The sequence below is a fragment of the Pteronotus mesoamericanus genome, unplaced genomic scaffold (genome assembly GCF_021234165.1).
Source record: "Pteronotus mesoamericanus isolate MK-2021 breed Mesoamerican mustached bat unplaced genomic scaffold, CSHL_Meso_final contig_142, whole genome shotgun sequence".
Lineage (NCBI taxonomy): Eukaryota > Metazoa > Chordata > Mammalia > Chiroptera > Mormoopidae > Pteronotus > Pteronotus mesoamericanus.
The window spans coordinates 63,315-76,910 of record NW_026555062.1 but is presented as its reverse complement, the minus strand read 5'-3'; the positions used below and the strand labels follow the sequence as shown (position 1 = coordinate 76,910).

General features: G+C 39.3%; 1 protein-coding gene across 1 annotated transcript; it reads right to left on the bottom strand.

The window, feature by feature from the left end:
• Window positions 1-429: 429 nt before the first annotated feature.
• On the bottom strand, window positions 430-12,531 carry LOC129088297 (odorant-binding protein-like). Its single transcript, XM_054595566.1, has 7 exons — window positions 12,411-12,531; window positions 7,390-7,529; window positions 5,179-5,249; window positions 3,655-3,765; window positions 2,617-2,718; window positions 2,355-2,400; window positions 430-628 (listed from the first exon to the last, which is right to left on the bottom strand). The coding sequence occupies exons 1-7, from the start codon at window positions 12,480-12,482 to the stop codon at window positions 586-588; spliced, it is 585 nt and encodes a 194-aa protein (XP_054451541.1). The 5' UTR covers window positions 12,483-12,531; the 3' UTR covers window positions 430-585.
• Between the last annotated feature and the right edge of the window lie 1,065 nt (window positions 12,532-13,596).

Below are 13,596 nucleotides of genomic sequence, written 5' to 3'. Positions count from 1 at the left end.
ACATACAGGGAAAAGAGAACAGAGCACACACAAGTATTCTTCTCAAAGGTCACTTTCTTTGTCTCTGTCAAAAATTCTGAACATGCACTGCTTTAATAAGTCATTTCTGTTTATAATTTTTTTAAATAATTGGTACATATATTAATGGTGTCATATTGAAATGTTTTTCAAAAATTTGTCTAGTAGCTTTTTCCTTGTCTGAAGGCCTCACTGTGTGGCAGTGAATATGTCCACAGCCCTTTCCCAGGTGAAGCTGGTTTACACCTTTCCCTGCATCTCACCTCTAGGCCTCCTCTAGTCAGTCTTCTGTAATATTGATATTTATTTGTCCCTAAGACTATTGAAAAATCTTTTTCTTCAACAACTTTATTTCCAATGATATTTGTGTGTATTTTATGTTAAGCAAAATACTGCACAGACATACCTGGACAGAATTGTTCTTTAATCAGTTCATTGAATACACAGAAATCCAGTAACACCACTCAGGCTCTGAATGGTAACTGGAAGGGAAGAAAGAGAGTGAGTTCATGAAGAGAGACAGATGATGTTGGGCAGGAACATGGGGAGAATTTCTCCTGTGGTTGGTTATGTTCCATGGAGAAGACGTGTCTGGTTTCCAGAACATAACCTTGAGAGGAAAACAAGATTGACATTTCATTGGTTTGACAGGGTGACATCTTACCTAGGGAAACTACAGGATGTGGAGTGTGCAGGGTTGGAAGTGATGATAGTGGATCCCATAGAGAAGTTTCAGATGGCACTGGGTCCTCCCCATCTCTTTCTCTGTGTATGCCAGAGAAAGGGGGTGGTGGTTCCCTCTAGTGGAGAATGCCTTGAACCGCTGTGTTCAATGGATTTTATTGAAAGTGTTATCTGTGGGAGTTAGGTAGTAGGAATGTACAAGTAATCTCACTACATCAGTATGTTAATGTTTTACAGAGAATAGGTAATGTTTGAGGAACACAAAGAGCAGGAACACACCAATTTGTGTTGGTCCTAAATGAGTAAATGTAAGCGCGCCAAATGGTTAGGGTCAGGGTCTATGGATAATGTAAATTTCCTGCCCAGCATGAGCTGGTTATCATAGCTTTGAGAGAAAAACAAAGCATGCCTCAAGGAATTTACTTCTAGGCTTGATTTCTCCCATAAACCACCCAATCCAGTTTAGGGCTGCCTCTAGTATTGTTTCAAGTCTGAGCCAGGCAGGTGGAGCAGAACAGCCAAGAGATAAGGAGACTTTTCTCAGAATGAGGACTCTGCACATGACAAAGCCAAGGGGTGAGGGTCTTTTGCCCTTTCTCCATGTCCCCCAAGTCCTTCTCTAATGGTCCCTATGCAACTGTACCTGTCTTAGGTTTCCCTGGCCATCAAGGGGTTTTATCTCTCATTGACTAACCAGACATCCTCCAGGGCAAAGCAGGGTGATGTGAGGGAGGCAGGGGCTGTGTCCCTGCCAAGGGGACAGGTTTTGTCTCCTCAGCAGCCTATTTTCACAAGGCCTCCTTCCTTAGCTCCAGCCTTGGCGCCCTCTCACTTGTTGGCAAAACTACAGGCCCTGAAATGAGATGGGATGGTTCCCAACAGATACCTTTGGAATTTCTCCAAGATGTTGGTTTGGTGGGACCTTCCTACTCAGGAACTCATGATCTCAAGATAGGTGTTCATGGGGATAGGCTTTGTAAAATAGATATTCAAGGTCTCTGATTGAGTTACATTTCTGTCCTCTAATTCCTAAAGTTTCTGTGGCTTCTAAACAATATATTCATCCTGGAAACTAAAAAAAAGAAACATGCAAGCCTGGTTCTATGTCATCTCAGAAGCTATGTCCCTTTGGGAAGTTTCTAAATAACACAATTTAATCAAATTCCCTGCTGAAGCACTACATGTCAGATAGTGTGGCTGGAAAATCTCCCAGTGGCTGTCATGATTGTGTCAAAGGAGACTCTGTGTTTGCAGAAGTGGAGGTTCTCCTTCAGCCCAATTTCCCTAGAGGACTGATCCATACAGGCAAACCATTGAGTCAAGACCGAGTGGAAGACTATTGTTTTTTTCTCTCAGTACTGACTATTAGTAGTTTCTGCTTCTCCCATAAGACCAACTTTTATGTGTGACTCTCCTGTGTTAATGCTTAGTCAACATGACTCTGTCAGTATTAATCCATTTGCCTATTAGCCATTTACTGGTGCTCAGAAGAAACAAAATATGTGATGTCACAGGAACAAGTCATCTAGTGACAGAATTTCCTTGCTGGGACCCAACCTAGTTACCTGAAACATACAACACACGTGAAGTCAAAGGTGTGTGTATCAAATTGCTTGAGAGAACAGCATTAACAACAGCTCATTGATACTTACTGCCTCTGTGAATTGAAGACTCTGTTTTCATTTTCAGGACAGTTGTCTGTGGACAAAAGAAAAGAAAGAGGAAATAAAAGAACAGCCAGTCAGTACCATTTCCCAATGTATCCATGGATTTGTAATTTATTTTATTCAAATAACTGATGTTATAAAAAGATAATTTATGGAAGAGGTAATTTAAAATACATCATTTGTTTCCCAAGAGACTATTTCCATACCAGTTAAATGAGATACTCAAGAAAAAATGTAGTCACATTACCTAAATTGGCAAGATCCACAATATTTCCTTCTGGAATATTCTTTTCTAGCGTCAGCTCCTTGTATTTCTCAAAATCTACCTCATTCACATGATTTCCTTTGCCTGAAAATCACAACACAAGGAGTATGTATTTGTTCATTAGGAATGCCAAAAATTTCTGAATGCATGAATGAGAAAAAGTAATGAAAGTCAGGTCTTCACTTGGTGAAATGTGAAAGTTCTATATGTCATATGTAGCTCCTTCCAATGTCAATTGCCTCACTGAGACCCAGAAGCAGGACCCAGCCCAGGCCATCTGTGTCACGATGCCTGCTCCTGCCCCAGATGGCCATTCCAGAGACAAACAGGGATGCTGGGAATTTGGGGCCCCTTAAGCTAGAACTTTTACATTCTTCCTAGAATCTCTGTCTGACATCCCTGCCTTGACCAAAACACACTGAAAACTTGGTCTTGACCTTCCAGAGAACCACCCTTGCCCTCATGGTTGAGCAAGGCTAGGTGGTCTCTTATTAGACCAATGTTCTTCCCATAATTTATGCAAATAAAGGCCCAATAGCAACATGACTCATGCACATGTCTCAGTGCCCCTATGTTCTTTTTGAGCAGTTGAGATTATCAACCTTCATGAGACTGATGCATGGGAAGTGGTAAACATGATGGTTTATTTACAAAGCTTTTGGCCCAAGGTTTAGAACAGATTTAAAACCTGTTTTAAAATGGTGGTATTGGGGTCTCCCTGTACAGAGCCTGGGATTAAAATCTGTTGACCTCTTAAGAAGTAGTTACTTATAAGAAAGACTCAGTTTTTAAAAAAAATTTAAGCAGCAGGTGTTACTTCCAAGTGCCTGAAGATCTGAAGGCCCCACCTCTACTTGCTCCTCTTCCATCATCTTTGTAGGTTGGATTCCATGTCCCTTCACTAGGTGACAATAAAGTCTGCTTATCAATAATGAATAATGCCAGTGCAAATAGATTCTGTGACTATAAATACCAACGATAGAAATGTGAAATGAACATGACAAATGTGAGGATACTTACTGAGCATCACAGTAACCTTGGACACCTCATTATTCTCATCCACGTTGATTAAATATGCCACCAAAGATGTTTCTGATGCATAAATAGGCTCATAAAGAATTTTGCCTTCATCTGTGTGAGAGGAAGAATAGATAGCTTGATGGAGCATTAATGACCATTGCCTTCATTAGCCATAAATTAGATTATCTAAGCTCATTTAACATTTGGGAATAATACTTCCTATGTTGACATCTAACTCCAACAATGCAGTGAATGTTAAAATTGAATGTTAAAATCTTAAATAAGTAGAAAAGAACTTTCCATAATGTCCCCTTTTTATACTATATAACATTTCACCTTTTCTAGTCTTACTAAAACTATTTGTAAAGCCTGGGTTCTATTGAAGACAACAAATTCCTTAAACAACACAAACCTGAGTTATAGGCTGTGTTGCAGCCTATGTCAGCCAGAGAGGTCCACTCATGACTCAGGTAGATGGGAGAAAATACACAGAACTGTGAGGATGCTGGATATGCCTTCATTTGAGTGTGTCATGCAGGCCACAAGCTCGAGTCTATGTCTGTCCCCCAATGGGAAGCTCCTGCCTTCTTAGGTATTAGAAGGAATGAAGCTGGCTACAGGCCAAATGGTTAGGTAACAGCATGTTTCTGCATATGCTGGGCCACTGCACGCTATGGAAACCATTTATCGGACCCAGTCTCCAGGCTCTGAGCTCCAGGCTGAAGGCTGTGAGAACATGACTTTATCAGACCCCTTCAAGGCTGTGAGGGACTGTTGACCTTAGTTACCCAGAAACCTGGGTGAGGAAGCAACACTGCCTCCATTTACACTACATATGTATATTATCAAAGAGAAGAGTAAAAACTCCTTGTATTTCTCCTACCCCACAAACAGGATTGACTTTTCCTTGGTGGGGAAGTCAATTTACCAGTGGTAAAGTGGTGTAATTTTGGACCTATGCTGAGTATCCTTTGGACACACAAGGAACATTATTTAGGACCATTAACAATAACTTAAGAGAGAGATATCTTAACCAACATTCCCATTGCTTAGAACAAATACTTTGACTATGAAGAAGTCTGCTTGGTGTTTCATATCAATAGGACTTGTTTAAATTTTTACTAAATCAACCTTATATTGAATGGACTGAGGTGTTTTAAGATGACCAAAAGCATATTCATTTAATGTAAAATAACAAGGATCTCTAAAGTGCAGATAGGCCTATTGGACTTCACTCCTGAAAGTCATTTGGAAATACCATGAAACATTTTTACATACCTGAGAGCCTTATCCAATAAACATTTTCAAAGTGTGATCTTACCTACTGAGGAGCAGGCACAGCTGGAGGGGCCTTCAAGGCAATATCATTTAAAGTTATGCATGGCATAAAATTAAATTATGGGATAACTGAAGGACTTTTGATTATTGGTTGATCCTAAATTCATATTTACAAAGGTCTTGGAAGATATTGACAGCAACATTTCAATCCTAACATCTTTGTAGCCATAAAGAAACAGTACTTACAGTTAATGGCAAAAACATTGCCTTTTATCCGCTTTCCAGTGACAGACAATGGTATGCATTGTCCATTTATCCTGAAAGGAAAACATCCTCAAGTTGGGTGATCGAGAATAATAAAAACTTCCTATCTAAACAGGATTTTCACTGTATTGCCCTCCTACAACCCTGTGTCAGATATCCTTTAGGACCTATAGTCAATATGACATTGAAAAGAGAAGGAATATGTCATCCAAGACTACATGACTGTCAAATAACAAGGATGTCATCGTCTACATTTGGAATCAGAGGGTACATCCAAGTGGGCAACATCTACCAACGGGACATATTTACCACCAAATGCCTCCACATGTATCTTCAGAAATTATACCTTGTGAAATAAACTTCCTTTAGTTTCTTATATTTATGATTTTATAATTTATGCTTGAAAAAAATTGCCCCCCTTCAGTTCAGTTTGAATTCCTTCCCAATTCCTAACAGATTGATAGCTCTCTCTGTTTCCCAATATTTCCACATAACTTTCATTTTTCAAGGTATTTGGATGTCTAGAAATACATATTACTCAAATCTGTCTCATCCTATGGTTCCCCTTGATGTTTTCCTCTTTATTTATACAGTAAAATTTTTGTACATTTCAAGGTAACCCTTCTTCCAAACATAATTGTATATGCACATAAAGAATGCTAACACATAAAAATTAACAATGTCATTACAACCAATAACACAAATATTTAATGTTATGGGAACAGCACAAATTCTCGCAGCATAACTTGATGTTTTTGGACAACCTGCATTTCTTTGACTTCAATTATTTCTTCTGTTCGTTTACTGAGGATTTTCCCTTTAAACCCAAATTTTGATGTGGCAATAATTGTTCTTTCTGGGAAAATGATTAGCATATGTGACTATAGGTATTAATAATTTAGCAATAATGTTGTGTCTGTGTCTGTGACAGAGAGGAAAGACAAAGACAGCAACAGAGAGTGAGAGAAAGTGAGAGAGATGTGTAATTTCTAAAGTTTTCTTATTTGCTTTAACAGCATCTCTACTAATTGACATCATCAAATTGAAAGTGAGGAATTAAATTTGAGAATTAAATCTCAGGGTTCTTTTTGATATATCAAAGAGTTCATGGACAAGCATAATTGAAAAGTAGAATTGGACATCTCCTTTATTTTCAGGAGATACCCATATTTAAGTTGGGGACACTTAAAGCTAATAATTGCAGGAATAAGATCCTTCATGACTAAATGTAATTCTTCCTGCTATTATCTGTGTGCTCTATTCCCTGCACACATCTGATGCACAGGTCCCTGGCCCTGCTCCTTCTTTCCCAACATGAGATTTTACATCAGTGGTTGACACCAACTAGGGGCATATATATTTCTCTCTGTTCCTCATTCTTTCTCTGAACTCCCCATCCAAACTTCAAGTTCATGTTTACCACCAAATGCTTCCACATGTATCTTCAGAAATTATACCTTCTGAACCTCAAACTGTCATGTCTGCTTTGTCACTTTCCAGACTCAAGGACTGTCTTCATCTCTATTTGAGGATGGTAATTTCCACATCATATACACAATTATTATAGAGTTTCAAGACAGTAACATTAGCACAGTTGCAATTTACAAATCTTTCTCATTGGCTCTGTTTGAACATTGAAGTTTGAAAAGAAACCTTCTTTATGTTCTCTTATTCTTTATCTTAAAACATACCCACAATTTGCTCAACAACCATTCCATAAAATCTCCTCAAAGCCATGAAGATGTTAATGAATTGAGTAATTCATTATATATATATATATAAATTCTTCAGGGTAGAGATTATTTGTTATCTACCTGCTCACACTGTTCTGGACCACTGTTCCCTATACTGAGAACAGTCTTTTGCAATTTCTACATGGACCCTGCAGGCTCATGTCAGGCACAGTAAAGTGTGAAAAGTCTATATGCTTGTGGCTGCTTTTGTTCCTCTTTCTTTAATGAGATGATTTTTGGTGGCATTTCTATGGCTCTTTATTGTCTCAGCAAATGCTGTAAGACCATCTATAGAGATTTCTTATGAACTTCAGAGGACATCTCTAAAGTCCCTTGTAAGTGCAGAACTGAGTCCTACTTTTGAACATTACACAGATATTTTAGTGCCAAGAGAGAAGTCAGACCCTTTATCAGGGTTTGGCATTTAAACAGATTTTACTCCTTTGTTATTGTTACTTACTTGACAAAAACATCCAAAATAATTTCATCATTTGCCATGTCAAAATTAATAGCACAAGTAAAAACCCTGAATGGGCCATTCTCATTTGTCTTCTCCAGGTCACTGGCAGCCACATAAATGGTCTTCCATTCCCCTGAAAGCTAAAAACAAAGTCCCATCATAAATTGTAGTCAAAACTAACTGAAAAATTTCCTCTGACCTCATTCATCAAGAGTTTCTTATCCCAGGCCAACATCACCCTGATCCCAAAACCAGATAAAGACCCTACAAAGAAAGAAAACTACAGGCCAATTTCACTGATGAACATAGATGCTAAAATCCTCAACAAAATATTGGCAAACCGCATCCAGCAACACATTCAAAAGATTATCCACCACGATCAAGTGGGATTCATCCCAGGGATGCAGGCATGGTTCAATATACGCAAATCAGTAAATGTGATACATCACATAAATCAAAGAAAAGACAAAAACCACATGATCATCTCGATAGATGCAGAAAAAGCATTTGACAAGGTACAGCACCCATTTATGATCAAAACACTCAGCAAAATGGGAATAAATGGGGCATTCCTCAACGTAATAAAGGCCATATATGAAAAACCTACAGCCAATATCATACTCAACAGGCAAAAACGGAAAGCTTTCCCACTAAGATCGGGAACACGACAAGGATGTCCGCTCTCACCGCTTCCTTTCAACATCGTATTGGAAGTCCTAGCCACAGCGGTGAAACAAGAGAAAGAGATAAAAGGCATCCAAATAGGAAAGGAGGAAGTAAAACTATCATTGTTTGCAGATGACATAATAGTGTACATAGAGAACCCTGTAGACTCTACGAAAAAACTCCTCAACCTAATAAGTGAATTTGGCAAAACAGCAGGATACAAAGTCAACATTCATAAATCAAAGGCATTTTTGTACACCAGCAATGCAATAGAAGAAGAAGAAATCAGAAAAAAATATACCATTCGATATAGCACGAAAAAAGATAAAGTACATAGGGATAAATTTAACCAAAGACACGAAAGACCTGTATGCAGAAAACTATACAACATTGAAAAAAGAAATTAAGGAAGACACAAATAAATGGAAGCATATACTGTGCTCATGGATTGGAAGAATTAATATCATCCAAATGGCCATACTACCCAAAGCAATTTATAGATTCAATGCAATCCCTATTAAGATACCAATGACGTATTTCACAGAAATAGAACAGACATTTCAAAAATTTATATGGAACCATAAACGACCCCGAATAGCCAAAGCAATTTTGAGAAAGAAACACAAAGTAGGAGGGATCACAATACCGGACATCAAACTCTACTACAAAGCCACCATACTCAAAACAATCTGGTACTGGCACAAGAACAGACCCATAGACCAGTGGAACAGAATAGAAAGCCCAGAAATAAGCCCAGGTCTCTATGGACATCTAATATTCAACAAAGGGGGCAGAAGCATAAAATGGAGCAATAACAGCCACTTCAACAAATGGTGTTGGGAGAGCTGGATGGCTACATGCAAAAAATTGGAATTGGATCATCAGCTGACACCATACACAAAAATAAACTCAAGATGGATAAAAGACTTAAATATAAGTCACAACACCATCAAAGTCCTAGAGGAGAACATTGGCAGGAAACTCTCAGATATCCCACGCAGCAATTTTTTCACTGATATGTCTCCTAAACCAAGGGACATAAAGGAAAGAATAAACAAGTGGGACCTCATCAAAATAAGAAGCTTCTGCACGGCAAAAGAAAACATCAGCAAAATGAAAAGGGAGCCAACCATTTGGGAAAATATATTTGCTAATGATACATCAGATAGAGGTTTGATCTCCAAGATATATAAAGAACTCACTCGACTCTACTCCAAGAAGACAAAAAATGGGCAAAGGACCTGGGCAGATGCTTTTCTAAGGAGGAGATACAGAGGGCCCAGAGGCATTTGAAAGGATGCTCAGCATCACTAGCCATCAGAGAAATGCAGATCAAAACCACCATGAGGTACCACCTCACACCGGTCAGAGTGGCCATCATAAACAGATCCACAAACAACAGGTGCTGGCGAGGCTGTGGAGAAAAGGGAACCCTAGTTCACTGTTGGAGGGAATGCGGACTGGTGCAGCCACTATGGAAAGCAGTGTGGAATTTCCTCAGAAAGCTGAAAATGGAACTGCCTTTTGATCCAGCGATTCCCCTGCTGGGACTATACCCTGAGAACACCAAAACGCCAATACAAAAGAACCTATGCACCCCCATGTTCATAGCAGCACAATTTACAATAGCCAAGTGTTGGAAGCAACCTAAATGCCCATCACTAGATGAGTGGATCAAAAAATTATGGTACATATACACAATGGAATACTACACAGCAGAAAGAAAAAAAGAAGTACTAAACTTTGCGACAGCATGGATGGAACTGGAGAGCATCATGCTAAGCGAAGTAAGCCAGGGGGCGAAAGACAAATACCATATGATCTCACCTATAAGCGGAACCTAACCAACAATGCAAAGAAGCAAGGAAAATATGACCAGCAACACTGAAAGGAAAAGAAATCAACAGAGACAAGAGGGAAGGGGGGACAGGGAAAGGGAAGGGAAGTGGAAAGTCAAGGAACATATAGCAAGGACTCATGGACAAAACCAAAGGGGAAGAGCTGAGGGAGGGAAGGTGGCAGGGGCAAGGGAAAGAGGTGGGGGGGGAGGCAGAGACAAATGTATTTAAATAGTAAATAAATTAAAAAAAAACAGAAAAAAAAGAGTTTCTTATCCCTTGTTCCTCATCACAAAACCACCTCTATCTACCAAATGAGGAAGAATTTTTAAAATAATGACAAAACACAATGTAATAGAAAAATTTGATATTGAGATATTCTTTTTTTTAAAATTAATTTATTTACTTTTTAAATACATTTGTCTCTGCCTTCCCCCCACCTCTTTCCCTTGCCCCCTCCCACCTTCCCTCCCTCAGCTCTTCCCCTTTGGTTTTGTCCATGAGTCCTTGCTATATGTTCCTTGACTTTCCCCTTCCCTTCCCTTTCCCTGTCCCCCCTTCCCTCTTGTCTCTGTTGATTTCTTTTCCTTTCAGTGTTGCTGGTCATATTTTCCTTGCTTCTTTGCATTGTTGGTTAGGTTCCGCTTATAGGTGAGATCATATGGTATTTGTCTTTCGCCCCCTGGCTTACTTCGCTTAGCATGATGCTCTCCAGTTCCATCCATGCTGTCGCAAAGTTTAGTACTTCTTTTTTTCTTTCTGCTGTGTAGTATTCCATTGTGTATATGTACCATAATTTTTTGATCCAATCATCTACTGATGGGCATTTAGGTTGCTTCCAACACTTGGCTATTGTAAATTGTGCTGCTATGAACATGGGGGTGCATAGGTTCTTTTGTATTGGCGTTTTGGTGTTCTCAGGGTATAGTCCCAGCAGGGGAATCGCTGGATCAAAAGGCAGTTCCATTTTCAGCTTTCTGAGGAAATTCCACACTGCTTTCCATAGTGGCTGCACCAGTCTGCATTCCCACCAACAGTGGACTAGAGTTCCCTTTTCTCCACAGCCTCGCCAGCACCTGTTGTTTGTGGATCTGTTTATGATGGCCATTCTGACCGGTGTGAGGTGGTACCTCATGGTGGTTTTGATCTGCATTTCTCTGATGGCTAGTGATGCTGAGCATCCTTTCAAATGCCTCTGGGCCCTCTGTATCTCCTCCTTAGAAAAGCATCTGCCCAGGTCCTTTGCTCATTTTTTGATTGGATCGTTTGTCTTCTTGGAGTAAAGTCGAGTGAGTTCTTTGTATATCTTGGAGATCAAACCTCTATCTGATGTATCATTAGCAAATATATTTTCCCAAATGGTTGGCTCCCTTTTCATTTTGCTGATGTTTTCTTTAGCCGTGCAGAAGCTTCTTATTTTGATGAGGTCCCACTTGTTTATTCTTTCCTTTATGTCCCTTGCTTTAGGAGACATATCAGTGAAAAAATTGCTGCGTGGGATATCTGAGAGTTTCCTGCCAATGTTCTCCTCTTGGACTTTGATGGTGTTGTGATATATTTAAGTCTTTTATCCATCTTGAGTTTATTTTTGTGTATGGTGTCAGCTGATGATCCAATTCCAATTTTTTGCATGTAGCCATCCAGCTCTCCTAACACCATTTGTTGAAGAGGCTGTTATTGCCCCATTTTATGCTTCTGCCCCCTTTGTCGAATATTAGATGTCCATAGAGACCTGGGCTTATTTCTGGGCTTTCTATTCTGTTCCACTGGTCTATGGGTCTGTTCTTGTGCCAGTACCAGATTGTTTTGAGTATGGTGGCTTTGTAGTAGAGTTTGATGTCCGGTATTGTGATCCCTCCTACTTTGTGTTTCTTTCTCAAAATTGCTGCGGCTATTCGAGGTCGTTTATGGTTCCATATAAATTTTTGAAATGTCTGTTCTATTTCTGTGAAATACGTCATTGGTATCTTAATAGGGATTGCGTTGAATCTATAAATTGCTTTGGGTAGTATGGCCATTTGGATGATATTAATTCTTCTAATCCATGTGCACGGTATATGCTTCCATTTATTTGTGTCTTCCTTAATTTCTTTTTTCAATGTTGTATAGTTTTCTGCATACAGGTCTTTTGTGTCTTTGGTTAAATTTATCCTTAGGTACTTTATCTTTTTTCGTGCTATATCGAATGATATTGAGATATTCTTGAAAAAAGATTCCACTCTGTTATCGAATCGAAGAGCTGCACCCAACAGTTCTTCACCCAAAGCACCTTCTGTTTTACAAACACCATTGAAATATATAACTAGTCACTTTGTTGGCTCTACCAACAATGCAGAGATAATACCAGTAGAGTAATTGTATAGAATGAACTGATTAATACAGTGATTCTGAGTTGGAGGTAGATGGCTGGGCTTAGGTGCACATAAATTGGACACACTTATAACAGCTCCAAAAAGAACAGGTGCACAGATGCAAAAACACACACACACACACACACACAAGACTTTTCTCAGTTACCTGTGAGAGGTCTGTTGTAGACAGGTCAGCGCAAACCAGACTGAGTACAAGAGTCAGCAGTAGGACCTTCATCCTTGGCTTCTGATTGGATCCTCTGCTGGAGGTGTTTAGAGTGGACTACCTGTTGGAGACACTCTGAACCTTTGCTCGTTTATATGTCTTTTTCCTGTACAGGTGGCATGGGGTGAATCCACCTATCATTCATTGTAAGAGATTGTTTCATAACATTGAAAATAAACATCCTGGTACACAGTGATTAGTCCTGAATGTCGTCATGAACTTGGACACTTTCCCCATTTTTCTCTTGCTTGTAAGGCACTACTGTATGGATATCCAACCATTCAAAGAAAATAAACTCTCACTTGCCTTTCATTGGATGAATTTCAAGGAAATCACCTTCTTGACTCTAGCACATCTTCTCCCTGTTCCTTGTAGAAAGACAGGAATGTATACTTTGTGTGTTTTGGGAGTCATGAGCTCACAGATGTGAACGCTAAGACTCTGGAGTGCAAAGGTCTGGTCTTGGCTCATGCCCACGCTCAGACATGGGTGAGTGGTTGCTGCAGGGTGCTCCATTTTGTGGGCCACTTGACACGGTTTGGAGGGTCCATAGTGTTTGTTTCCCTATCGCATTGTTGTGAATATTTCATCATTTCAAACATATGGAATGGTGGTGGCAGAGTGCTTCCTTAGCTGGGAGGACATATCTGAATCCAGTTATTATCTGTCAAGGAAATCAAGATATCAGTCCATAAAATAGGGTCATTTTGGAAGATGCTAGTACTACCAATTTCTTCAAAATTAAGTGAACATGTTCATCATTTCCACAACATTAAACAGTGAACATGAATTTTACATTACTTTTGTTTTTACAAGTGTCCACTAAACTTTACACATTCAAATAATAATACTCCCTCCCCAGTGGAATTTTGAGATCTTGTTGTAAGCATCTTCAACTGCATGCAATGTTAATACTTCAAATAATAGTCCACCTGGGTTTTGTGCATACAAGAATGTGTGCTTTTTTCACCCACTGAAAACATTTTTTTTGTTCCAATTATCAATACAATCATGCCCCCACTAAAAATGTGTGTCCTAGGCAAACTACACAAGAGGATAATGACTTGGATCACAGTTATCACTGAGTCATTGCAACAAGACTTTCGTAGTTAGTTCCCTGCCGTAC